Here is a 26,761-nt window from a genome sequence, read left to right as displayed (position 1 = left end):
AATTAATTTCTTTACTTTGTCCGCATCCTTTAATTTTAGAGTAACCACTTTTTTCAAATTGGCATATAAAGATGGCTTTTTATTTCACATTTAGCATTTAGCAAGCTACGCTTAACTACGGAACTTGTCTGCATAAACACTTGCTATGACCAACAGCACCTTACACTTTCTAAACTTTAAAGGAAGGTTAGAGAGGACAAATACTTTCAAGAGAGGTGGATATCTGATTTTTTTTCATAAAGCATAATGTGACTGCCTCCCTTCTCATCTGCAAGGAGAAAGCTGCTGTTCTCCAGGAAAACATTCTCAATTGGCATTACTCTAATGAGCATGCAGAGCAGTGCCATGTACAAGGGAGGAAGGGGAACATGAAAAGTTTTTTTCTGTCGAGTGTTTAAGCAGCTCCCCTAGGAGAGAACAACCTGGCCAGTGGCCACTGGGTAAATCCTGATGACTTGCCATGTCAAATATGTAAAATTTCATCACCCCTACGTGACATCCCAAAAAAATGGTGAACACAGCAAAATTTAATTGTGTCTTTAGATAGAAATACACAGGCTACATGTATTTATGTCTGTACTGTATGTGATATACTGTAGGAGTGTGTACTTTTTTCAGTATTCAAAATATAAGATGTATAGACTAGAAAGTTGACTTGATATTATATGTATAAAAAGACAATTAAGAGGGCATACCTGAGCCAGGAATAAAGCAGGTTGCGTGCATTTTACCGATGAAAAGCTCCAGGCCGATAATAGCATAGATGATAATGACAAACAAGACCAGGAGGGCAATGTGAAGGAGAGGGACCATGGCTTTAATGATGGAGTTCAACACCACCTGTAAACCTAAGCAAGGAGGAAAATAAACACATTATATGACGCTTGGCTGTACTTACAGGCGTGTGGATGAATGCACAGTAAGAAAATACAGCTACAAACATCAGTTGCTACCAGTCTCTATCCCTGTTATTGAAAAAGTATTAACTCTGGTGTTTCCAGGTGGTCCAGTGGTTAACCCTGCATGATCTTGATGTGTTTACTTTTAAACTGTCAAAATACAGTTAAGAATGCAGGTAAGTGGACAATGCTCACACTCATTTAATATAGTAATCACAACTGTATAATTATTTTACAAACCGTAAAGTATATAAGTCATGATGGTGCTCAGCTCAGGAGTTCTCACTACTTACTGGGTACTCCTGAGACCAGCCGCAGGGGTCGCAGCACACGGAAGGCTCGAAGGGCTTTAACATCAAATCCACCTGGTTTACCCCCGTGCCCGTGCATTGACGGATGGCTACTTTCTCCTTCGCCTTCTGTCTTCTCCTCTTTGGTCAACAGCTCCAAGACAACACTGAAGAGTCTGTCAGAAAACAAAGAAAGAACCTCACACTATTTAGTCTGCCATAGAAAACATACTGTATAACACACGACAACGAGTTTGCATCTGAACTGCTATATTGTATATTGCATGTTCCAGAGGATCGTTATCTAATATCAGTAGAGATGTAATAAGTAGTCGATTGATCGACTAGTTGAGAGAAAATGAAAATGAATCTGCAACTATTTTGATAGTCGACTAATTATTTTAGTCCATTTTCAAGGAAGGAAATGCCAAATATTTGCCAGTTCCAGACTCCAAAAGTGAGGATTTGCTGCTGTCATATACGATAGTAAACTGATTATATTTGGGTTCTGGACTGTTAGTCGGACAAAACAAGCAATTTGCAGATGTCACCTTTGGCTCTGGAAAATTATACTGTGCATTTTACACTATTTTCTGATATTTTTTAGGAAAAAGAACTAATCAATAAATCAAGAAAATAATCAGCAGATTAATCATTAATGAAAATAATCATTTGTTGCAGTCCTAAATATAATTTTTTTTAGTAGACGTTTTTTCAAGCAATATACTAGACCGACTGCACTGCTGTCACCGTATCATAATCATCAAATACTTCTTTCTAATTTCATTGTCTTACTGAGACACAGTTTCAGAGGGCCAAGCACTGAACAGAACATATAGACTGCATTGTATCATCCATCATAGCATATTATATAGATCATCCTTATCACAAATCAATTTTCTCTTTGTATTTTTGTGTATTTAATCTTCCAGCATTTTTCCTGACAGCTGATAAATTGCGGTTATTCTGTGGTTAATGTTGATAATTACTTCTAAAACAAGCACCAGCTATTAATGAGTACATTGTGTTGAACCTACAAGCTGTTCATACCAAGTCATGAAACTGAATACTTAATTCAAACAATAAGTCATTCCCTTCAGAAATGGACTTAAAAGTCAAAATCTGCAATTTGTCCTCGGACCTTCTCTCACACATCAATAATGTCATTCAGGGACGTCTTGGTGGCCAAGTGGTTACGACACGTACCTTTAACAGGTTCAGTTATATTTAAGTCATTGACTACGTACAAGTTCTGTCACAAACCTTTCTGAGACATGTCACCCTTAAAACTCTTTCCTGGCTTAGAGCTTTTCTATTTTACTGTTGATGAAGTATCATTTAACTGTGAAACAATCATGTACAATGTGTCATCAGTTTACTTTACAGCCACCCACAAACCATACTGATATCACCAGGATACAGTTAGATTAATAAGAGTCCAACACATATATTAAATACAATGCACCATTAATGTTAATAGATGGTATAAAAACTGTTTACTAAACACTGTACCGGTAGGTTCAACATATTCATAGTATTTTTTAAGACCTGAAAAAATTATTGTCAGTTATTTCTTTTCAATATAAACCCAGGGGCGACGCTAAGAGTGCAGTACAGCAGCATCTCACCCCCTCTCCCTCAATGCCCAGTTAAAAGTATACAGACAGCACATATGTATACAGCAGATTAATTTAGCAGAAGATCTGTTTCCTACTGTAGTCACAAATTGAAATCAGCAGTGAACGAATCCCTCACCGTGAGAGAGGACACTTCATTACAGTCAGTTAGACATTCCTCACCTAGCCAAGAGGGGAAATCATCTTGACACATCACATCAAAGCTGTGGACTAAAAGCAGTGAATGAAGCTGCCGATAGGAGCTGGAAGGAGTTCTGAGGGCCTATAAGCGCAGTCTGCTCAGACTTATGTTATACTGAGTCACAGCTGTAAGACTGACCGCCTGCCACTGGGGATCATTACTCATTCAGTCATGTTCAGAGGAAAACCATCCTTCACATATTGACACCTTTTTACTGATTATACCTGAGGAGACCCACTTTCACAAAAGTGATACATCAGGTTTTTACCAGTCAAGCTGGATGACTTCAATCTGTCCCCTCACTATTTAAGGAATCATACAAGTGGTGTTTGCCCATTTAATACAAATCACATTTTCTTTACATCATTTTGTAAACAACACTACACATGTTTTAGAAATTTGATGTTGTTTGATTTTTTTTTTGTTTTACTGTTTCAGGCATCCATTGGTTTCTTTATATTTCTGTACCGTATGAAACTAAATTAGCAGACTCTTGAAACTCTCACAATTCAAGCAACGTTCATGAGTCTGCAAATTGATTTCCCCACCGGGAATGGAAACAATTAGGAAAAAATGTACATCCAAATATATAAAACTGTCAAACATATACTTGAAAATGGCAATATTATCACCTTATAGATTTGTTGTGGTGAACCTGTTAGCAAACATATTTTACATATCCAGAAGACACACAGCAACATTAGCATTCATTTGGAGGAATATAAGTCCAACATTCACTGTCTTTATGGCTCTGTTTTGGTCCCTTATATGTCCCTTTTTTGTCTGAAATTCACTAAATGTTCTTTTACATGATCTTACGGTTACCTTTTTCTTTGTTGCAAAGCTAATTTACATTTCTGATACCCATGTCCTTTTAATACAATGATCCTTTTAATAAAAAGACATTTCTCCCCACTTGGTTTTGACTTATTTTCATCCGATAAAAGAAAAGAGGCTTTTTACTGTAACATTATACCTTACAAGCCTTAGATGTTTTTCTTTCAACACATTCCTCTCTATGAAGAGCATGGTTGAATGAAAGAAATACATTCAAGCCCTCCATAAAGCACAGCTGAATCTTTAAGTGCCTATTACCTTTTTCTAACCTCTGTTAAACCATAACGTGACCTGCTATAATCTATAAATACAAAACACACAAACATATTGAAGCCTATTGTGAAGTGGACTGAACTTTGACCTTCAGCATGAATTTATAAAGCCCTTTCAGAGCCATACTGACACAGCTATATTTTGACATCAGAGACTGGCAGTAAGATTTTAGTGTGTCATTTCAGTGATTTAGCAGCAACAGTCACTCTTCATAGCAGAAGCAGGGGTCTTTGCATTTGACTGCATGGCAGATCAACCCTGCATGCTGCACACAGACAGAGATTTGACCCAGCTACCCACTGGACTGTGTGTGTTAGAGGACAGAAATAAGGAGGAGAGAGAGGAAGGAAGATGGAGGACAAAAAAAGAGAAGCTGCGATAAGGATGAAGATAACAAGAGGAGAGGAGAATGTGCAGGAGATAGGAATGAGGGCAGAGTGAAGCGGGGAAGAATAAAGCAAGAAGTACAACCATTTGAGAGATCAAAATGGAAGGGAAGGAAGTATAAGAAAGAGCTGCAGAGACAAAAGCAGAACAGGATGGGAGAGTGTGAGCGAAAGACAGTCAGTGAGAGGAGAGGAGAGGGAAAAATGGGAGGGAGTGTTGGAGAAGAGATGAAGTATGGAGAGATTGTGACTCACTCCAGTGGTGGTAAAGCTCTGATTTATTCTCTCTGTCTTTTCTGGGTCATATACTGTGGGTGTATGAGGATCTCTATTAGAACTTGGCTGCTTGGAGCAGAGGCTTAAGCAACTTTAACTTTAACACTGACTGCCTCTCTCAGAAACACTGTAAACTGCAACTGTCAAACTGAGATCAAAGTGCAAATCCAAACCCCAAACTAAAATAACAAAACCTCGTGACCTGGTCTGCAAAAGAACATGCTGATTTGGATTAACTGGCATGGATATGTTTAAGTAAAATAAATCAATTGAATTTACTGAACTCGAGGACTTACCCTATGACGACAATGACGAAATCCAGCATGTTCCAACCGTTTCGCACATATGCATTCTGGTGCATCACCAAACCATAAGCGATAATCTTCAGAAAGGTCTCAATTGTGAAAATGATGAGGAAGGCATACTCAACTGTTTCCTGCAGACACACATATAACAAGAGAACAATAGATTTTTAAAAGGAACTAGACATGATGGATTATCATAAAAAAGCATGAGCATGGTATTAATACAGTGTGTTGGGTGGACAACACACACAGGCACAGACACAGAAGCACGCAGAGATACAAAAGAAAGAAATGAATCTGATGTGACCCTTTCAATCCAGAAATGTGCTCAATGGAGTAAAGACAAAGCAACTTTTTGTGGAAACACCAGCGACAACGTTGGAAATAAATCCAGGACCTTATTGGGTAACGCTTTAGATTATAGGCCACAATGTACAGTGTAATTCTTTTCAATCTACAGTTATTTTTTGTGTACTAGTAAAAAATACTTAGTATAAATTCACTTTAAATTCCACCCAAACGCCAGATTGTCGCTCACTAGGTATGTACTCTACTGGTACACACATTAATTTTCTTTTACATTTGAAAGTCCAATCAATTGAAAAGGTTAAATCATTCAGTTGTTCTGTCTCTCTCTAAAGTATTGAACATTGTTTAACCAGAGCAGCAAAATCTCACCTTGTCCTGACCTCATTTTGATCTGAGTGGTTCTCACACTTTCCAACACTTGTCTCCGCATATATTCACAGAGCACTATGAAAACCATGACAATATCAGAATCCTTAACCAGGTCGCACAAGAACATTGACAGTTTCAAGAACAACTGTGTTTTTATTTAGTATCATGTAACCTCAAATTACAACTGTTGGACTGTGGCTTTATGATTTAAGTGTTACTGTATGGCCCTGACACACCAAACCAACCTCCAAGTGCAAGAACTTAAAAAGACTGATTTAATGTTTTGCTATTGAACACACCACAAAGAATCAACGACGGACAGCTGACACTGGCATGCATGTACCTTCTGGGCCTACATGACAGGAAATAACTAGTCAGTAGTCTGTACTCGTAATCCAAAAAGAACAAATAAAACCTTTTGTTATTAGCTTGGAATATTAATTGATTATATGTGAGTTTAACGTAAAAAAAAAAAATTGCTTGGCTTAGCCAGTTGTCTCTTGCAACTCAGAATTGTGCCTTTGTGGAAGAAAAAAAGGCAAAGGCACAAATAAGGAGAAAACTGATTTACTAGGCTGATTCACTAGACTGAACAATCAGTCAGAGATCTCTCGCTCACCGATGTATGAATGTATCTGAGAGAGGTTAAAAAAGAGACAAACACACTTTGAATAAACAGGGTATATAGAGATTAGAACCAGTGATGTAACTCAGCATTGTGCCCTTCTCCAGTTGTTTCAAAGACAGACAGAACACAGAAACAGCAAGCCATCAGGCTGAGGTCGATTGGGAGTGAAGCGGACAACAGAGGCACACATAGCTAGATAAAGGTGGTATGTGCATGTCTGTGCAGTGAAATGTGTGAGATGCTGGAGGTGGACACACCAACAAGGTGACTCAGCTGTTTAGGTCAGTCCTGGGACCTCCTTGGAGACCAGAGAGAGGCCCTCTTCAACCTTTGTGCATGAGGCAGGTCAACATAAATGCTGCACACAGGCTGGTATTCATAATATCTGTCCGTCAATAAAACAGTCATTTAGCTTTTCACATCAGATGCCCATTGGGTTCTTATAATACACAATAAAGACAAATGCTAAAAGCCACACACATGCACGTATATATTATTATAATAACCTCTTCCGCCTGAGGGAGTCCTTAGTCCCCTGCTCAGTGTTCTCTGCGGACACCATAAATGTAAGAGCACTGTGGGCTGCGGGGCTCGTTTCCCCAACAGTTTACTGCAGATTGTGAGAAGCACTTAGCCCATAATAAGGGACATGGGCCTCTTTGTTACTGAAGTAAAAGGTTGAGTTAAGCTAACGGCTGCTGCCTCTATGACAGAGCAAGCTCGGGCCGCAGGGAGCAGAGAGAACAGAACGATTTCTATGAGCATGGAAGTGACAGAAAGACAAGCGAACAATTTTAGAAGCATTTACAGACCAAAAGGCCTGATAGTAAACTGCTGCTGCTGCAGTAATCTGTTGGTGTAAATAAGGCTTCAGTTAGGTGGTTAAAAAGGAAAAAGAAACACAAATTATTCAGCATGTCTTTTTATATGCCTGCAAAGATCTATCAAAGAAGTACCATGATGTGAACACATTTTCTATGTGAATTTAGAATAAATAAATATAATATATCTCATGTGTGGTCTACAGCAGTAATTGAGTAATAATTGTAAAGATACTGAAACTAGCATGTAATGCATTGTCAGAACAGTTTGAGCTTTCCAGGGCAAAGTAAATTTATGCAAATTGCCACTTCCTGGTTCGTGAAAGCATGTTGAATATAATAGCAAATGATAACCATTCCCTCTCAATTAACCAGCAATTTATTCAATCATCAGCATGTTAAACTGCGAGCAGAAATAGAAAGAGGGAGAGAGGCAGAGAGAGAAAGAGAGTGAGGAAAGAGGCCTTTGGGGATGACCATAAATATCTTTGACTCATCTTAGTTTATTTGTGCTGTAAAGAGACTTACTGTAGAATGTTTCCTTTTCTCATTCACATATATGCATATTATCAGCAGTCAACATGCTGCTCTTCTCTTAGATATACATCACAACATGATACATCACACACACACAGACACACACATACACGGCACATGTTTATGTCCTAAAATGCACGCTAACAGCATATAATAAACTCATGCAGAGCAGGATACCACACAGCATTATACACGTTCCTCCTCAACCCCCACAGCCGTACAGGCCCTCCTCTGCCACAGGGCGAGTATTCATGTATACAGGCACGACTCACACACTCACAGAGCTCAGATCACCATATGACAAAGGATGCTAACCCGCTGAACCATGCATCCTTCTACATAACTCGCCATATGACCGAGCCATGTGGACAGCGGCAATGTAAGAATTCAGATGGGCCTGTGCGTAATGCTCATGAGGCTCTGTGCATCTTTCTCCAGACAGAAAATTAAATTTTGTGCATACTAATAAAGAGTGGAAATGGAGTCATAAAAATACAATAAAACAGCTTGTTTTACAATTATAGCACCATTGTTCATACATTATTATTTATTATAATAAATAATAAAGACGAAATTTTTTAACTGCAGCCTCCTGAAGTGAGAACAGGAGTATCAAATCTAATTACTAATCTAATCTAATTGCCCCAAAAATATTTTCAATTCAATATATATATATCATCAACATGAAACACTGTGCTTAAATATTCATTATTGCTGCCAAACCAGCCATATCCCATCCCCTAATCAAGTCAAGTAAATTTTATTTATATAGCCCAATATCACAAATCACAAAAAATCAAGGGGCTTTACAATCCACAGCATACGGGACCCTCTGTCCTTAGACCCTCGATTCTGATAAGGAAAAACTCCCCCAAAAAAACTTTTAACGGGGAAAAAATGGAAGAACCCTCAGGAAGAGCAACAGAGGAGGGATCCCTCTTCCAGGACGGACAAACATGCAATAGATCTCGTGTGTACAGAACAGACCGACATGGTAAAATTACAGTATGGACAATCAGGATGACAAACAGTTAAAGAATACAAAATTTAAAGGAATAGTTTGACTATTTGATTTTGGGAAATACACTTGTTCACCACAGGGCAGTCACCCTGTAATAAATCTCAGCACTTTATGTTAAGTAATGAAGGCATCAGGACATTGGGAGGAGACCAGTGACCATAAAATATCTCCATATTCCATTACTGGCATGACAAATGGAAAAGAGAGAATGATTGTAAAAATAATGGAAATTAATTAAGTTTTTAGTCTTTTTAGTGATCATTGGTTCAAAGTTGCTAATTAATGTGACTATAATATTAAGCCACTTTTAATGTAATAATGTAATGTTATAAGTGTAGGCTTTGACATACACATACACAAGTTTCATTCTCTTGTTTTCTGTCGAACGACTAATTGATTAATCAATTAATCATTGCAGCTCTAATGTATGTCTATGAAATCTCTATAAATAATAAACATTTCATGTATTTCTGATTACATGTGTGTTTCTACATGTGCGTGTATGAAAAGCCACATGTGGCGCCGAGCCCACGGTCACATGAGTCAGAAGGACATCATGCATGTTTTATATCTGTGCACGAACAGAGCACTTACAAGCAGAGCGAACACAACAAAATAATACCAATGTCAATGCAAGCCATATATAGTACAGAAGTACACACACAACCAAACAGTACAGTGAGACAACGCAGCAGCCAATACATGACTGTTAACCAACCAAACCTCTGCAGTCATCAGCCATGGGACACTTTGAGAGCAGATATCTCCCGAGTGTCACAGAGACGTTATAATGTCATTTTGGATCTGATTCTGCACACAATGAGCAGACATATATTCCGTAGGACTTCCCACATCACTCTCCTGCTACATCTCCCTCCCCCACACTCTCGCCATCTCTCGCTAACTCTCTTTCCTTCCCCTGTCTGTATAGATCAGTCAGTGCCATCCAGCCAAGCCAAGGGGGGTGAGGGCAGCCAGCATTTAGTGCTTCTTCACCGCCTACTCCTGCAGGTTTGCACAGTAAATAAGTGCGCTTGAGTGTGCAGTCTATATTGGGAAGCCTGTTCAAGTGTGTGTTACAGATGGGGGTTTGTGTTTACCTTGTGTGTCTTTTTAATAAGGCCTGCTACATTACCAGTTTATTTATAATTTCCTGCTATTTATCATCAGGAAATAGTTGAATGTGTGTTTAATATTTAACTGACTAAATCCAACAATGAAACAATAACGGCAGTGATGGAATTTCTTGTTTCTACTTAAATGCATTAAATTGAAATCCAGCAACTGTGTTACAAAATGCAACATAGTGTACCACACATCTGCTCGTATACCCTGTTCTTTATTGCTCTATATAGCCAGGCCCATGTGTTTGTATGCACAGAATATAAATGTGTCTTTGTGTGTAGTGCATGTGTACACACAGGTTTATGTGTGTGTATGTGAAACACTGTGGGGGCGGGCAGGAGTTGTGTGAGGATGTAGATGTCACTCTGCCAAGGAAAACACTTCAAGTGCAGGTCATCTTAAGTATACCCACACTACCAAGTGAATGTCTTCACAAAGAAAGAAAACATCACACTGAATATTTGTTGCATAAACTTGTATTACCTAGTTTTGCCCTAAAGTTACCCCGTCGACACAGGATTGAACAGCGATGTGGTCGAGATGTTTTCTCAGTTTGTGAAATGCTGCAGCTGTCAGAGATCAGGGCTTAGCATAGTAATAGCTCAGCGCAGTATCACGAGTATCACAGTAGTTTAGCAGTCGATACAGCACGATCTGTGCAGAGCAGCCATGTGTTTGTCAGCCAAAAGGATTCAATCTGTTTAGGCTGTAAAGAGGTTTTCAAAGTTTAGATGCTGACATGTTGGACTGAGCTCATTAGCAAAACCATCAAAGCTTTTCTTGATGTTGTTTAATTGTGCCAGTGTACCTTTGAATGATAGTGCTACATTAGTAAGTCTGTAAGAACACATATCCGTGCATGCGGATGTGTGTCCATGTAAGGAAGCACATATGACATTCAGTAGCTGTCATGGAAACCAAAACAATGGTTGAACTCTGGAACTTAAAGTAAGATCCCAAAAGCCAAACTTTGGCTCTTCAGCTTCACGCTGCAAGTCAACCAATCAGCTCAGCTCTTCAGTTTTATTGAAATTCCTCTGTTGTAGCTTTTGGCTCAAGCCGGCAGTGGACAAGGTTACACTTAAGTCGAATATTTTCACAAAGAAAGTATTGGATTACTGACTCCATGCAGTAAATACAGTATCTGTGCTGATGTGAAACTACTATAATATCAGCATGACATGGTTAGGAAAGGACTATCAAGGAAGACAAAAACTTTCCTAAAATATACAGGTGTCTCCATCACTCTGTCTGGGTTTGCGACCTCTCTTTATTGTTCAGTCTACAACAACCCTTCCCATTTTGATTTGGTGTCATCCTCAGTTATCATGCCTCGCATGTTAAATTCATCTCTCTCACTCTGTCGAGTTCAGTCTCCCGTTCAGTCTCAGCATGCGTGCGCACACACACACACACACGCACACACACACACACACATCGGAAAAGTAGGCCAAGTACAAATATAAATAAATATTTTAATGGAACACTTATAGTTTAGGTTTAATGGTAGCAAGTGATATGATAAAATGTATAAATTTGGTCCATCAGCAGCATCTGAGAGATGTACTGTATTATGCTACTCTACTATCATTACTTTAGTGCTGTATATATGATACAACCAATATATGTTTTAACAACATGCCATGAACCAAACAATCTGTTACACTTCAAACCAAAGGAAACAAAAGACGAGAGAGAAGCAAAAGAACAATGGGGTCCAGCTTTCTATGAGGGCTCACTCGCGTGTTCAGTACATGTACAAACAAATCTTTAACAACAAAGCTTCGAAGTGAACTGACTATACTGAATCACCATTGTCACTGAACGAATCAGTAGCTTTTAGCAGTGGAGATCATTGGTAACTGAGAGTGATGCTGTCAGCTCATCCATGACACACAGTATGTTACTTCTTCATTAAAAGCACATTAAAAGACTACGAAAGCCACTGAAACAATCATAACTTTGTCATAAATAATAGGCTGCTGAGTTATTAACCTTATGTGCTTCTGTGGGCTAGTTTTGTACTGAACTGGATGTGACAGTTTCTGATGTACGTACTGAAGTGCATTTGAACGGTGATGCGACCTTAGCTTAGGAAAAAAAAGTGAACAAACTACTGTCAGTGAAACTTTGAAATGGACTGAGAAAAGATATTCATCATAAAATGGGTGAACATTTAGCTGCAAATCAGCCAGCAGTTTTAGTGCAATACAGTTAAGGTGAGCAAAGTAATACCACATTGAGAGAATTAGCAGGACAAAACAACATAGGATAAAGAAACTACAAAAAAACATAAGAATCATTGACTATTTTGTTGTAAGAAATCATACGTGTTATTTACAGAGCCTGAGATACAAATGCATTAATTCACAAATCGTCGGTCGTTCCCCTTTAAGAAGGCCTGTTTGACGCACGCACTGTGCACATGCTCTGCTGTTGTACTTTATCATTGCTGCACTTTCACACAGTACCCACACAAAGCTACCACAGCTCTGACTCCCTATTTACTCTCTCTTTCTCTGCCTCTCCCTCTCTCTCTCTCTCTCTCTCTCTCTCACACACACACACACACACAACACACACTCACGCTTGCACACACATGCAGAAATACACATTCAAGATAACAAGCAGGGACAGGGCTAGTGTGAGCCACAAATGAGCAGTTACGTTAAGTGACTAAACACATACTTCTACCATCATCTCTATGGGAGTCCACAGTCCAGACGTTGCTGCTTGTGCCAGCCATTTCACACACACACACACACACACACACACACACACACACACACACAAACACACATCCAACTGCTTCATCCGTCATACACACGTACACATTTACACTCTTCTTTACACACGCAGCCAAAACACTGGCACATGAATCTCAGCAGCCCTCCTCATATGGGAATACAGGTAATCAACTCCCCCAGCTTAGACTGATACCATATAGTAAATATGGTAAATTCAGGATGATGAAAGATTGCGGTGCATGTTGGCCAAAGCTCTGTGTTTATGTTTCTTTGTTTGCCATTCTGTGATCGAACAATACGCACTGTTTAACTGGCACAGAGGGATTGAAGTATAATTTGTGTTTTGATATTGTGATCTTGATTTGTCCATGAGTGACTGTAAAGATTGTACATAGGTAACAGAAGGCACTTTAAAGAGAATAACAAAAGTGAGTGTGAACCTGAGTAGAATTATTCTGGTGAAATATCTATTGTAGACATTCCTAATCTTGATCTAATATTAAAAAAAACTCAAGACGACAATATCTGCATCCTTAAAATAGGTTAAAAAAGCATGATATTATGGAGGCTCTGACAACATAATTAGATGTCAGCTCTTTTGTGCTTCTGATAATCTTCAAGAACCACTGCAATCTGGTGGATGCCTCTCAGTGGCTGGTTGTCACACTGAAGCACTTGGTAACTGTGATCAGTCAACAGGCATTGGCTGCAAGTCACAAATCTGGCACTGTGGTGGTTGTTGGTATGTATTTACATCAGAAATGACTCCTCCTTTGTTGGTAGTTGCTCATTTTGTGGTGCACAATATGTGCATTTCACATCTATAACAGAGCTGCATGCAAATGCAACATTTATCAACAACACTTTACTATAGTATGGCTTTTGTCTTGTTGTGTAAGAGGCCTGAAAGTTCATTGAAGTCAGTGTTAAATTGTGCATGTGTTAACGGACTATCGATGTAAGCTTTAGGGGATCACTGATGATAGATCTGTGTGATTAGTTAATCTGCCATGTATTTGACAGGAACTTCTGCTGCCTGCTGGCCTACAGCTGGTGCTGATGAGCTACGGCCAGTATACGTTGAAATACAGAAGTGTGCAATAAAGCTATGCATGATTTTAAATAAATCAACTTAAATGTGTCGTGCAACACAGGAATAACTTTCATGGTGTGCTATGATAGTAATGTGCAAGACAAGCATATGGTACAAGATTTTTGAGGATAAAACTTTGTCGTTCTTGTGCATGAATTCTTGATTAAAAAAGGTGTTATCTTACTAGTCAACATAGCAGCCGTGGTTGGTTTCTGTTTAATTAATATTCACTCTTAAAAATAGCATAATTTTGTGATTTGCAAGAATGTCAATTAATAAAATGAATGTAACATATTTCTACAAAGCCTGTCATCTCAATAAAATATGCTGCTAAAAGATGTGTGCTGCATGATTGTGTGTCATATAGAAAACACAGTGACGTTACATTACTGGGCGATGACAAGCGTGTAACTGTCATTACTGTAAACAAGTTTCACTTGTTCATCTTAAACAAGGGGACAGTTGTTCACAATGACCATCTCCCACCCCGCTCCCCTCTTCCTCTATAAACCACTTATTTCTGCTGAGCTTGTGACACCGAATGTCAACATCAAAGGAAATTATTTTATCATAATTACCAAAAATCCAGATATTAAATAAGGTACTCAATAAAAGGTACTCAATAAAACCAGACATGTGTAGCATGTGTGTTTCCTCAACTGTAACAGCATCCAAATGTGATTCAAACTGAGTTCTCTGCTGGCATCCAAATGACCTCTTTATTGGTTTGCGCGCAGACATTTCAGTCTTTACATGTTTGTGTCCTTTTGTCCCCAGTAAAATAAACAGCTCTGCAGCTCCAGAGTTATGCAATAACAGTGGTAAACACTACATGATACCAGACGCAATTCGCTGCGTGTTGCCTTACGAAGGATGAGATGTATGAATCATATTTACCATGAAAAGGTCATTGTTTTGCTCAGCTACCTTTAGCAGGCGCTGCCTGGGGTGTTGAGTCTCTGATAGATAAGTCAGAAATGACCTTAAAGCAAAGGCAAGAGGGTTGCAGACTATTTGTCTATCCCCTAGACAAGGTGGGTGCGGAGGAGACACAGTCACGTGCAGGGCGGGTTGTGTGTGCACTTCCTACTATTGCAGTGAAATGACTAAACAAAGGAAGAGCAATAAAGGAGAGAGGAATGAAGAAATGACTGTGAGTTCCTGACTAGGTTTGTTGTCTTACGTGTGTGTGTGTATGCGTGTGCTCGCTACATCCTGTTACTCACTTGTGCCTCCTGGTGGTAGCAGGACCCCAATCTTTTGCCCTGTGTTCCGCCTGAGGGGGAAATTGCTTTCTATTTATAATGAGCTGCTGCATTTAACCAAGCCTTACTAACAAGACGGGCCAGACTCATGCTATTTAGGCCTCTGTGACTTTGCAGCATTGCACTGTTCTAACTCACAGTAGCTCTGCAGCACCTAGGCACTGTGTACACAGTGTAGCACTAGCAAACAAACAGATTCACGATTTTTACCTTTCAGGAGTTCATGTTAACTGAGAATGTGTTACCTGACAATGCACTAAGTGAACCGTCTACACCTCCACAAGCTTAGAAGTCGGCATGTCTGTATTGCAGGGTTTCAGTGTCTCTTTGTGTTGAAAGTGACACTGCTTTTGAATGTGTCACTGAGTAAAAACCGGCTTGCAGCTTAGTGATATAATTTGATCCTTGCTTTACACATCAGACCTCTCAGCATCCCACCTCAGGTTTCATATCAGCCGTCAGTCCACCTGTGAGGCTGCAGAGCAGAGTGGTGTGAAATGGCAATCTTCACTACAGCCTTACCTGCTGGCTGCCATAGCAAAACTAGCTCAGCATTTTTTCTCTCTAGCGCTCCTCCTGTGACTACAGCGTGAGTTCTGTAGAACAACAAGGCCAATCTGGCACACCTGCCCTACAAAGTATTCTATTGTTCAACCTCTGCTGAAAAGGGAAGACTCTGCAGAATTAAACCAAAGTCCTGTGCAAGCAATGTAAACGCTGTCTGTAGCGCTGGACAAGGATCAGTATCCTTGGATACTGATCAGCAAAAACATATATAGTTCAGTTAAAAAGGAATCCATATATACACAGAGGAGGCTGTTATGCTTTTTGTGAAAGGTTAAGCATTGTCCTGACTATACTGAAAGGAAGCCACTTTGTGATAAGTTATTTTATATCTAATCATCAGCATGTCCTCTCATCTCTACTTAATGATATTGTTCATGAAGCGTGTAAGCCGCATCAATGATGCTGCTCAGTCCTGGACCATCTGATGTAGCATTCTGGTTCATTCTTAATGGCTGCATCTATATATCCAATATGACAGGAGAGCTGAATTAGAATACAGTGACAAATATTACACAGCAATGCCCCAGCAGGTTCAGATAACAGACACAATGAATGCATTTAAAAGTGTTAAACTATCCATCACACACATAGCTTTGGTTTGCATTATGAAGGCTGAGAAGAAATGTAGAGTGTAGCTTCTTTCCTAACAAGCTTAGTTATTTAGTTTGATGCCATTTGGTCATTACTGGAGTCAATATTGAAACACTCCCAACCTTTCTCTCTGCCAGACACCCTAGGATGTGATCTGAACAAATGAGAATGTGAAGCTCTAAACATATGAACATAAATTCTGGCAATCCTCTGAATTTACTGCAACACTGCAGTTAGGCTCCACAATGCAAATCTGTAAAACGACCTGAGGTTTAGAGGCTATACAAAAAGTTACCAACATGAAATAAGCATCTGTCAATACTTTACACACAGTCCATTATCAGTCTGAAGCTGGGGCAGACATTAGAAGTGGCATCTGTCACTAAGATCTGTTTAGCTCAACAGTCATCTAAAACACCATGGAGCTGCAGTCCAGCCGAAAGTATCTTCTTTTAACACTTAAACAAACCTCACATGTATGCTCTGTAGTAAAACAGTTTGTTATACTGTATAAAAGTAGAACAAATAAACATTGTACTCAACCAAAGTAGAGATGCAACAATGCAACTTTTTCTTCCCTGACACTGATTCCAATACACAAACTGAGGGAACTGACCGATAACAAGTACCGATCTGATATATCTTTGCTCCCAAATTTAAAATCAGTAAACCTCTCTGTAAACACAATGAAATAAAAATGAAATGTATATACTATCAAATACATTTTTCTTAACATTAGCTATAACACAGCTGTCAATATCAGCACCTCTGGTTTAAAGGCCTATCACATTAAAGCCTTCATATTAAAATAATTTATTGAGAAGCACATACAGAAATTAAACAGTGATGATTTGGTATCAGCAGTAGCTTTGCACATCAAAATTAGCTAAGCACAGAAAACGAACAAACAGAAAACTATTTTTTTCCAACAGGTTGGATTGGTGCATTGGTGCAAAGCAAAGACAAAAAGAGAGCTGGGGTATGTGTAACTACTCCAGTCCAGCAAGTGGTTTGCACACTCAAATCTATACGAATAGTCTTTAAACTTTAAACTTACATCACCTAGAAAGTTGTATTGGTGTCACTGGTTTAGATCATACTTATCTGACAGATCTCGCTTTGTTTTACACAATAACTGTTCATCAGACCACAAGTAGGTCACTTATGGTGTGCCACAGGGATCTGTGCTCGGCCCTATTCTCCTCTCTATTTACATGTTGCCCCTTGGTACATTAATCAGTAGTTACAAACTAGGTTCCCATTTCTATGCAGATGATACTCAGCATTAAGTGTCTTCTGGTGAAGCTGGTGAAAGTGGAAGAATGCCTATCAGAAATCAAAAAATGGATGTCATCTAACTTCCTTAAATGCTGAGAAAACTGAAATGCTAATTCTTGGTCCAAAAGCAGATAAGAAATAAATTCTGTGATCTCACTCTAAACATAGCTTGATCATATTACCCCTGTTCTTATTTCATTACATTGGCTCCCTGTGCATGCTAGATCTGACTTCAAGATTCTACTTTTAATGTATAAAATGCACCATCCTACTTATCACCTTTAGTCACTCCTCATATACCTATTTGGGCTCTATGAATTCAAAATGCTGGTCTCCTGACTATTCCAAAAATAAATAAAACATCAGTAGGTGACGGGGTTTCTCTTGCCCCTCTTCTTTGGAATCGTCTTCCAACCCAAATTTGAGAGGCTAGCTCAGTCGACTCATTCAAAAGTAAACTCAAAACTCATCTTTTTGCATCAGCCTTCAACCTCACTTAGTCTGCCCTAAATACTAAATTACGGTCATCCAACTTATACTCAATCTATCCAGTTCTCATTATTAGGACAATCAAACTCTTTCAAACTTCACTCCCAAACTAACCCTCACAACATAATGTACTGTATGTACTGTAACACTGTATCAGACGCTGTAATGTCCCAGATGGCCCACTTTCCTCTGATGCGCCACCACTGTGTAAACAAACACCCTGAGGTCACCCTCCAGGAGGTCAGCATGGTGCACATTGCGTCTCTAAAGTAGACCAGACACATTTTTAACCAAAGCTGTAGCTTATCTTCCGCAGTGGGTTCAACAGCGTAACAGACAGAGAAACACTCCCGCCGGTCTTTTACAACAGGCTGGTAACCTTTCTCTAACATGTTCCTAAACTCAGACGAAGCTTTCAAGAACATTCAAATGTCTGCAAACACACTATATAAGCTGCTCATGAATCATTGAAGACTACAGTTAAATTCTGCTCATGTAAGGACCACGTTCTGCGTGTTTGTCTGGCTTTTGGAGAGTGCACTCATCCTCAGCTGTGGAACAATGCTTACAACACTACATCACCCATAATTCATCACACAGACATAAATGCACAAGGTGCACAGAGTAGTGCAATGACGATACATTCTATAAATAGAAAGCTGAATAAAACGTCTTTACAGGGAAACTATGACATGATAAAGCACCAATGAGGATAGTTGTCAAAGTGTTTCTCTGTGTAGGCACAGCACATACTTCAAATCTGCATGATGAAGCAATACACTGAAGACACAATCTGTATGCAACGTCTTACTATTGCTTCAAAATCTCTGACTAGATCTTCATCTCGAGAGTGCGATACAATCAAACTTTGTCAACTGAAAGAGGATTATGAAGTAATAACACATTTTTAATGTATCTTGAAACTAATAAATATAACCTTATCACAAACATAGCACACAATCTTTTTTTCATATTCCTAACAAAGAATTTATTCATTCATTAACAGATAACAATACTCAATTCAAGCCAGACAGCAAGAGGTTTTGACAATGTGAACTCAAAGAGTGCAGACTATGCAGAGCAATATCAGTCTGTCTTTGACTGCAACTACTGAATGTAAGTAGCAGCACCAACAGGCACCAAATGGATTATAATGACATATACAGGCTACTCACCAAGTCATGGTTTGTGGAGTTGGAATCGTCTTCAGGGAAGGGGACATATACAGCTAAGGCCATACAGTTGGCAAAAATAGCAATTAATATAAAGATATCAAATGGCCTGAGAAAAGAAATTAAGGAAAACACAGAAGAAATTATGTAACATAGCAAAAAGAAATAATAAATAATAATAAAAATTACTTGTCAAATCCTCTACTGTGACATTAAAACTGCACTATTTGTAACGTATAAACTATTCACAGAACTAAACAAGTTAGACAAGAAAACTAGTTAAGACATCAGAGGTCCCTGATCCTGAGTCTTTGATGGCTTTTTCAATTACTTGGATTTTAAATGGCAGAACAAAGTCATACATGATCTGTATGGTTTTGTTTGGGTTATCTTTGGTATAACTTAGCTGCTATTTAAGCTATGTAATTGTTTTTTGTTTTGTTGTATACTAGATCAGTGGTTCCCAACCTGGGTATTTGTTAATTACTGGATAATTTTGCTTTATCAGATCTTCAGAGTAAAACAATCTGAAAAGACATACTGTATGTAACTTGTGAAGAGGGCCCAAAAGTAGACACATCTTTGTTTTAAGGGGTCAAAAAGGTTGAGAACCACTGTATTACATTGATGTTATCATTGCCTCTTCTCTTATAGTCAGGATCACTTCTTGAATCCAGATTTCCCAAACTAAATCTTAGTCTTCAGATTCACCAGAATGTTACTCAAAAGCTAAACTACTGAAACTAAGAGACAACTGCCATCCTAAATTTGATTAACGAATTAAAGAACACTATCTTGCAAGTTATACTGAAAACAACTAAATGTTGAACTGATGCACAATGTCAGGACTGGAGATTGTTTCACTAAAACATCCAACTACATTCTACATTACAGTAACTATGACACAGTGACTGTAGCAGTGTAGCAGTGACTTCACGCTCTCCTGATCACTGACAAGGTATTCCAATCACAACTGTCAGAAACAAACACACACCAGTATTGCACTGTTGCATGCAGCCCATGCAGAATAATTTGAGACTCTTGATACAGCCACAGCTGCATTTCCCAAAGGGTACTGGTAGTAAATCCCCATTGACTTTTGTTTCAACAAACACACAAAGGTGGATTATGAAATGTATCTTTGTGATTTGCGACTTTAGGCCATCTCCTTTATAACATCTGATGGATTTTGTGAACAGCATCTGCTTAAGTAACAAACCCACCAGACTGTCACACAGCTGTGTTGTACCAGTGTCCCTTTATCAACATACCCCACCAGTATATTAGGATTCAGTGACTTTCACTTAATCTTCTGTGCGAGAAACATGTACCTCAGTTTAACATCATTTTCTAACTGGGGCCCAGGAGAAAGATTCAAAAAGTATATCAACTACCGTGTGCTTATCTATATATACAATATGCTTCAGCTTCCATCTATTACAGCTATAAATAATACAGTGACTTGTGGAATTCAAAGCTTAACTGAACCATTTGCTTCAAAAACAGGCAGGCAATGTTTAAACTAAGAGAAATTATGTCTTTTTTTCTCTCTTTTTTGTTGTTGCCTTTAAGTAGCCTGAGTCTGATACTTTAAAAAGCACTATATAAAAAAATCACCTGATGTGTCAGTCATGAATAATTACCACAGCTAGGACACAACAAAGGTATACAAACAGGAGATGTGAAGATGTAAGGCTGCAACTAATGATCATTTTCATTATTGATTAATGTGGCGATTATTTTCTCAACTAATCCATTAATCATTTGGTCTATCAAAGATCAGAAAATAGTGAAAAATGTCCATCACTGTTTCCCAGAGCCCAAAGTGACGTGTTTTGTTTTGTCTGACCAACAATCCAAAAAAGCCAAAAGATATTTAATTTACGCTGGTATAGTTGGCAATAAATTTTCTGTCTATCTTTTCCAATTGATTAATAAACTACCCGTTTCAGCTCTATGAACGAGTAATGATCTTTGGTCAAATCTCAACACTCAGACATGCACCCACCACCATGTAAAGCTACTATAAAGGATACTTCCACTCCACCAGGCTGATGCAGGCCCTGCGTATGGGGTTGTTGAGGTTGAGGCAGAACAGAGCCCTCGGTGGCCTGCTGTTGGCATTACTGCCTTGTTTCTTGCTTTTGGCATACTGCTGCCGCTTCTTCTGTGCCAACGCACCTGCCGGGATGGTAGTGGACGCTGGGGCAGGCAGGGCAGGAGGAGCGGGTGGTGCTGCAGGGGCTGGGGCTGGGGCCGCAGCAGGGGCAGGGGTTGAGGCAGGAGGGGCCTCTGGGGCCACGGGGGCTGGGTCTGGGGCGGGCCCGTTGGCGCTCATGGTGCGGGCGTGGCTCTGTGAGGAACATCCAGCAGCATGGATCTGCCAGGGTAGACAGGGAGGCTAGAGAAGGGCAGAGTAGTCTGACCAATGAGCTGGCACGTCACCAGGGGGAGCGACTCTGGTGCTGCTGGCATAATTTGCCTCTGAGAATGAGAAAGAGATGACATCAGTACATTTTACACTTTTTCTAACAATCAAAGAATAATTGATATTGCTTTTAAGCGAGAGCAGAGCACATCACATCTGTCCTCAAATCACTACACAGCACTAGAACAGACTTTTGCCTGTCTATAAATCTCTGAATGCCCCGGTCATCACCTGCTTAAAAGCTACACTCAGACCTCTCAGTTCATCTGGTTCTGATATTCTCAATTATGCACGTCTGGTGAAGTTGCATTTAGTTTTTATGCCTCTAGATGCTTGAATAGGCTTCCTGAGGACCTGAGATGTTCGGACTCCTTAAAAAATGTCTTAAAACAATTATTCTTTATGTTGCCTTTCAATAATGTGCAATACATTGTTTGTAACTGAATAATCTATATGTGAGTCTTCCTGTATGCTTGTTGTGAATGGCTATAATCATTATTACAATTATTATTACTGCTAGTATTATTATCATCATTCTCATTATTCTTTCTATATCTCTTCTTCTTCTTCTTGCTATTTTCTTCTTAAACTTCATGTAAAGCTGGGTATGAAATGTGCTATATAAATAAAGCATGCCTTGTCTTAATCAAATGTTTTCTTTGTCCAAGTTAAGTACTGACAACCCAGCTCAAACTCGACAGCTTGAAGATGGAGCTAAATCAAAATATGTCTTTCCCACCGACCTATCGTGCTGCAGAGGTGCACTGGACAGGTATACAGCACAGTAGGTGCTCCAAATGGGCTCAAAGGCAATTTGAGTTCAGTGAAGTAAAAAGGTGTTGGGGTAATTCATATTGTTATATACAGCACATACTGCCCCACAATTAATGTTTGAGACCATATGAGAACATTTTAGTTTAGCTTAGACATAATTGACATTATAAGAAGGAGGACATTAAATCACACACAAGTGTCAAAGATAGCAGAATAAAGTCAAGTCTTGGACAGCTTGTTGAACTGCACTTGTATCTTGAAGAATAAAGAAGGTGTATCAGTGAAAATAATGAAATGTGCAACTGAAGCTGAGGTCCTTTCAAAACTACAAGAAATATGGCAGGTTGGCTTGATGATGATGCCATCAAGAGCCCAAACAATCCAACATTTCCTGAATCTGAACATATTCTATGAGAGAAAATATGAAGGCAGATGACATGCAGCTCAAGCCAAAACACACACACACACAAATTAAGCTGCAAATTCAGAGCTGCCACTCTCAGGCTTCATTTGGTCACATCAGTTGTGTAAGTCCTTGAACTGGAGCAGGCCCCGCAGAGGAAGAAACAGAAAAGGTCACACTGCAGTGATGCTCCAAGAAGAATGAATCGTCATATTGCATAGAAACAAATGTGATATGAGTGTTATTGTGATGCAAGACTGCACATCTTGTGGTGAATTCAGGCTGCCAGCTCTACATCTCCTTTGTGCTGCGATGCTGCCTCCATGTAGCCGAGGCTAGTGCAAGCTCAGTATGTGAACAATGCGTATTAAATGCGCTTATTTTGGAATATTAATTTGACTGCTGCATCGACAACGTCGACCGTGCACCCGTGATGTATATGAACACTGACATTTCCATGAGCGATTCGTGACAAAATAACCATCATCAAGCGTCCTCACATTTATCCTTGGACACCACCAAGGCAGGATATGGTGAAATCCCCCCAAAAATGATGTGAAATGACAGCCTGACTCCGGGCGCTCGTACTGAAAACTGAGCAGCGCACAGCAGTCAGATGGTTCTCGCTGCTCAGCAGAAACAGCTGGCAACGTTATTACAACAAACCTCAATCAGTGATGCTCTGACACTCAGGGCTAATATAGTGGACAGTCCACATGACCAGAGCCCACCTCAGTTTGTAGAAAAGGTATCAGCCCTCTATCAAAATGTATTTAAATGTATTGTTTCATGACAAGGCGACGCATCTCCTCCTCTGAATCCACAAAACATGACAGCGTCGAGAAGAAAGTGGCCATTAATAACTGCTGTACTCTGGCAATAAAGAAAAAGCATCATCATTGCCTGCATGCAGGGAAAACGCAGCTATGCTAAGAGGCTAACTTCAGTCTGTGGAGCAGAAACCGCACCGTGCAGTACCTTTTCTGAAGACTTTATAATTCAGCCGCGGTCCTCTCCGCTCGGTAACACGGGTCCAGTGCTTCGGAGGGCGAAAAACGCAGGTCCAGTCTTAAACGGCGGTTTAAAATTCATCCGCTCCGGCAGCAGGAGGGACACATAAAGCCTGTGCATTAATTAAGCTCTTCCATGGTGATCGTGAAGAGCTGGAGACAGGGAGAGTGCGCACCAGACAACAGAGCATCCTCGTCCGCTGCCTGCTTATCGTCACGGCGCCAGTGAACAGTGAAACCAGTGCACATCAGAGAGCAGGCTCTCCTCCTTCTGGCCCGGACTCTGCTGCTGCTGCAGAGACCCTGGTCACATCAAGTAGGTGCTATGGCGTGTCCCCAGCTCGTGGACGTTCCACAGAAGGCGACACTTTTCAAACTGGGTGTCACATGCAGCATCCATTGATCACGTGAAGGTCACTGTAACATAACTTCTGAGTGGACTCGAATCAGTGTGAGCCTGTATTTTTTATTTGTAGGCTACAGATGTGGTAGATGGGAATTAGGGAATGAATACAGGCTTAGCAACTTATCTTATTAAAAATACTGGGTACCACCTTCTAATAAGGTACCTTTTATAAGTTATAGCTAAGGACTTTGTTCTAATAAATCAGTTACTACTGATTTATAGATCGCCTAGGAAGTTATGGGTGATTAATAAGTGGAGGTTGCCAAGTTGTGAAAAATCCCATCGGCAGCTTTCTATTGGTAAATAATGCAGTTATAAATGTTGGTAATCCATTAATAACTGCACATGGGTTTCTCACTTTTCAATAAGCCAACAAGTCTGTGGTTATACATGTTAATAAGTCATTAATAAAGAGTTTTAATAATCAAATCTGCAGTTGTAAGTTAATAAGTTGTCAATAAATTGATTCTACACCTTTTTTTTAGAAATAAGTGGTGTAAGGGATTTTCATATCCTGCCAACCCAAAAGTGTTAATGGGTTTTAAGTGATCTGTAAAGCATTAGTAAAATATTTATTAACTGTTAGATGCAACCTGGAAACCCTTTATATAGGGTGCATTATTAGAATTTGGTGCCAAATGTGGCTGACATCCTAGTCATTAAAGACAGCATAAAATCCAGCAGGATAGCAACGCCACTCCTGATGCTCAGACTCTTGTTTAATAGGTTGAATCTCTCACAAAATTTGCACTATATGCAAGCTCCCCAATTTCCCAGACGCATTTTGATGGCCACACTCAAGTATAAAGACAGAAAACAGCATACACCCCCTCTCTCCCTAGGTTTTAACTGTTTGGTCACTAAACGATAGCCCTTTCATTGGAGAGAACTGATCTTCTTTCTTGCTTGAAATGTTGTTAATGTAACACGGGTAACACGGAATGTTAATGTAACTTTTTTTTGAGAAATTACACAAACTTTTGCATCAAATATGGCAGACATCGTAGTGCTGTTGAAGATATGTTGAATCATCATCAATTAAGTTATAATTAATTATTGGTTATAGTATTTATAAATTCTCAGATATTCAGAGAATGTCCCATAGACCTGCAGTGGCTCCAAAATGTTTATACACAGTGGTATTGTCACCCTAGTTCCATGCCAGTCATAAGACTATTTAACTTACGAGATATGTAAATATAAAAAGGCCCCAGCCATCAGAGTATGGTAGGTTTGGCAATGCCTGCTCTAAAATGACAGGACGTTGAGATTGTGGTGGTCAGTTATTGCTGGCGATTGGAGTGAGTGGAGTAGAATTTACACTCCCTGATCACAGCGATATGTAATGCCTCAGCTCTCAACTACAACAGGGTTTCTATTTATCACTCCACTCACATGACACGTCATTCAACCGAGGCAGCCATTACCCAGACAATTTCTTTGCTATAATGACATTCATGTCTCTCCTGCCAAAGTCAGTGAAAATGTGTCATTTCCTATAATAATATATAATATAATAATAATATAATATAATATGTTGCCCTCCTTCAAATTCCTCCTTTTTGAACTATATTCCCCATTTACCTCCAGTGCATGTGTTGTGCATGGGAAAGTAAGTCAACACTACCCCGCCTGATCTAGTTGTAACACACCTCTCCTGTTACAGTCGTTCTTTGTAAGCAGGAAGATTCTGGACAACACTGTCCCTTTACCGATATATCTTATCTTAAAAAAATAGTTTTACATGGATGAATTTGAGATACTTTTACATTCTGACATATTTAATTTTGTTAATCTTTTGCTCTTTGGGTCCAATAGAGATTAAAATATTTCTATTAACTAATTTTTAGAGAATGCTTTCCATAAGATATTGCAAAAAACACATTACAACAGTAATACATGCTGTCATTACTGTTAAGATCTGTAACTCTGTGAAAGAGTAAATTATCAGTCCAACTCATTAACTTCTGATCTCAAATAATGTTGTTCGTTTTGTGGCAACAGTATCACAACGCACTTGTAAACCTGTCAAGCACACAGCTACACATCAACCCCACCCTTATAAAAAACTAATGGCCAAATGATAGCTTTGACCCACAGAAGACCCTTTAAAAAACCCCTTCCTGGATTCTATTTACAGTCACTTGTTACGCTGTTATTAAGCCTCTTTAGTAACACCATCACTGATGAAACAGTAACTGTTTGGCAAGACTGGCTTTGTGGTTGCATTGTAATATAAAAGTATTTCAATTAATGGTTTTACTCATGAAGTATTTCCTTTTCCACATACTGGTAATGCTTTCATTAATATCCCCAACCATAGTACAGTGTAAAAAACAGAACCTGATACAATAAAATGTTTTAGTTGCAATTTGCTCAAATAGCAGTGACCACAGTTCAGCACTACTGAGCTATTATTGTCAGTGTTGTGAAAATCCTACCTGCCAGAGTAGAACAGCTAAGCCAAGGCCTCTGTTTCACCTACATGTCCCAGCTGACAGCAAAGAGCAAGAAAACACTCATCTTCTTCCCTGGCGGGCTGGTTAGTGAGTGAACTGCAGCAGCATTTGGTGAGAGATGGAGAATGACTGGGCGAGGAGGCACCGTATCAACTTACCTGTCTGCCCAGCGTAATGGTCTCTTC

The 26,761-nt window shown here is 39.4% G+C and overlaps 1 protein-coding gene across 14 annotated transcripts in view; it reads right to left on the bottom strand.

The window, feature by feature from the left end:
- Window positions 1-24,223, bottom strand: part of cacna1da (calcium channel, voltage-dependent, L type, alpha 1D subunit, a) — a 65,854-nt gene extending 41,631 nt beyond the window's left edge. For 8 of the 14 annotated variants that reach the window (XM_044169300.1, XM_044169330.1, XM_044169312.1 and 5 more), the window contains exons 1-6: window positions 23,680-24,222; window positions 21,133-21,580; window positions 19,100-19,205; window positions 5,076-5,215; window positions 1,193-1,365; window positions 696-848 (exon numbers count right to left, since the gene is read on the bottom strand). In XM_044169300.1, the coding sequence (XP_044025235.1) occupies window positions 696-848; window positions 1,193-1,365; window positions 5,076-5,215; window positions 19,100-19,205; window positions 21,133-21,434 (874 nt within the window). In that variant the 5' untranslated portion in view covers window positions 21,435-21,580; window positions 23,680-24,222. Of the gene's footprint in view, window positions 1-695; window positions 849-1,192; window positions 1,366-5,075; window positions 5,216-19,099; window positions 19,206-21,132; window positions 21,581-23,679 lie in introns of all 14 variants that reach the window. The other 6 variants (XM_044169338.1, XM_044169368.1, XM_044169394.1 and 3 more) reach the window with 2 other exon arrangements.
- Between the last annotated feature and the right edge of the window lie 2,538 nt (window positions 24,224-26,761).

This window comes from Siniperca chuatsi, linkage group LG2 (genome assembly GCF_020085105.1).
Source record: "Siniperca chuatsi isolate FFG_IHB_CAS linkage group LG2, ASM2008510v1, whole genome shotgun sequence".
In the NCBI taxonomy this organism is placed as follows: domain Eukaryota; kingdom Metazoa; phylum Chordata; class Actinopteri; order Centrarchiformes; family Sinipercidae; genus Siniperca; species Siniperca chuatsi.
This window is presented reverse-complemented; position numbering and strand designations above follow the sequence as displayed.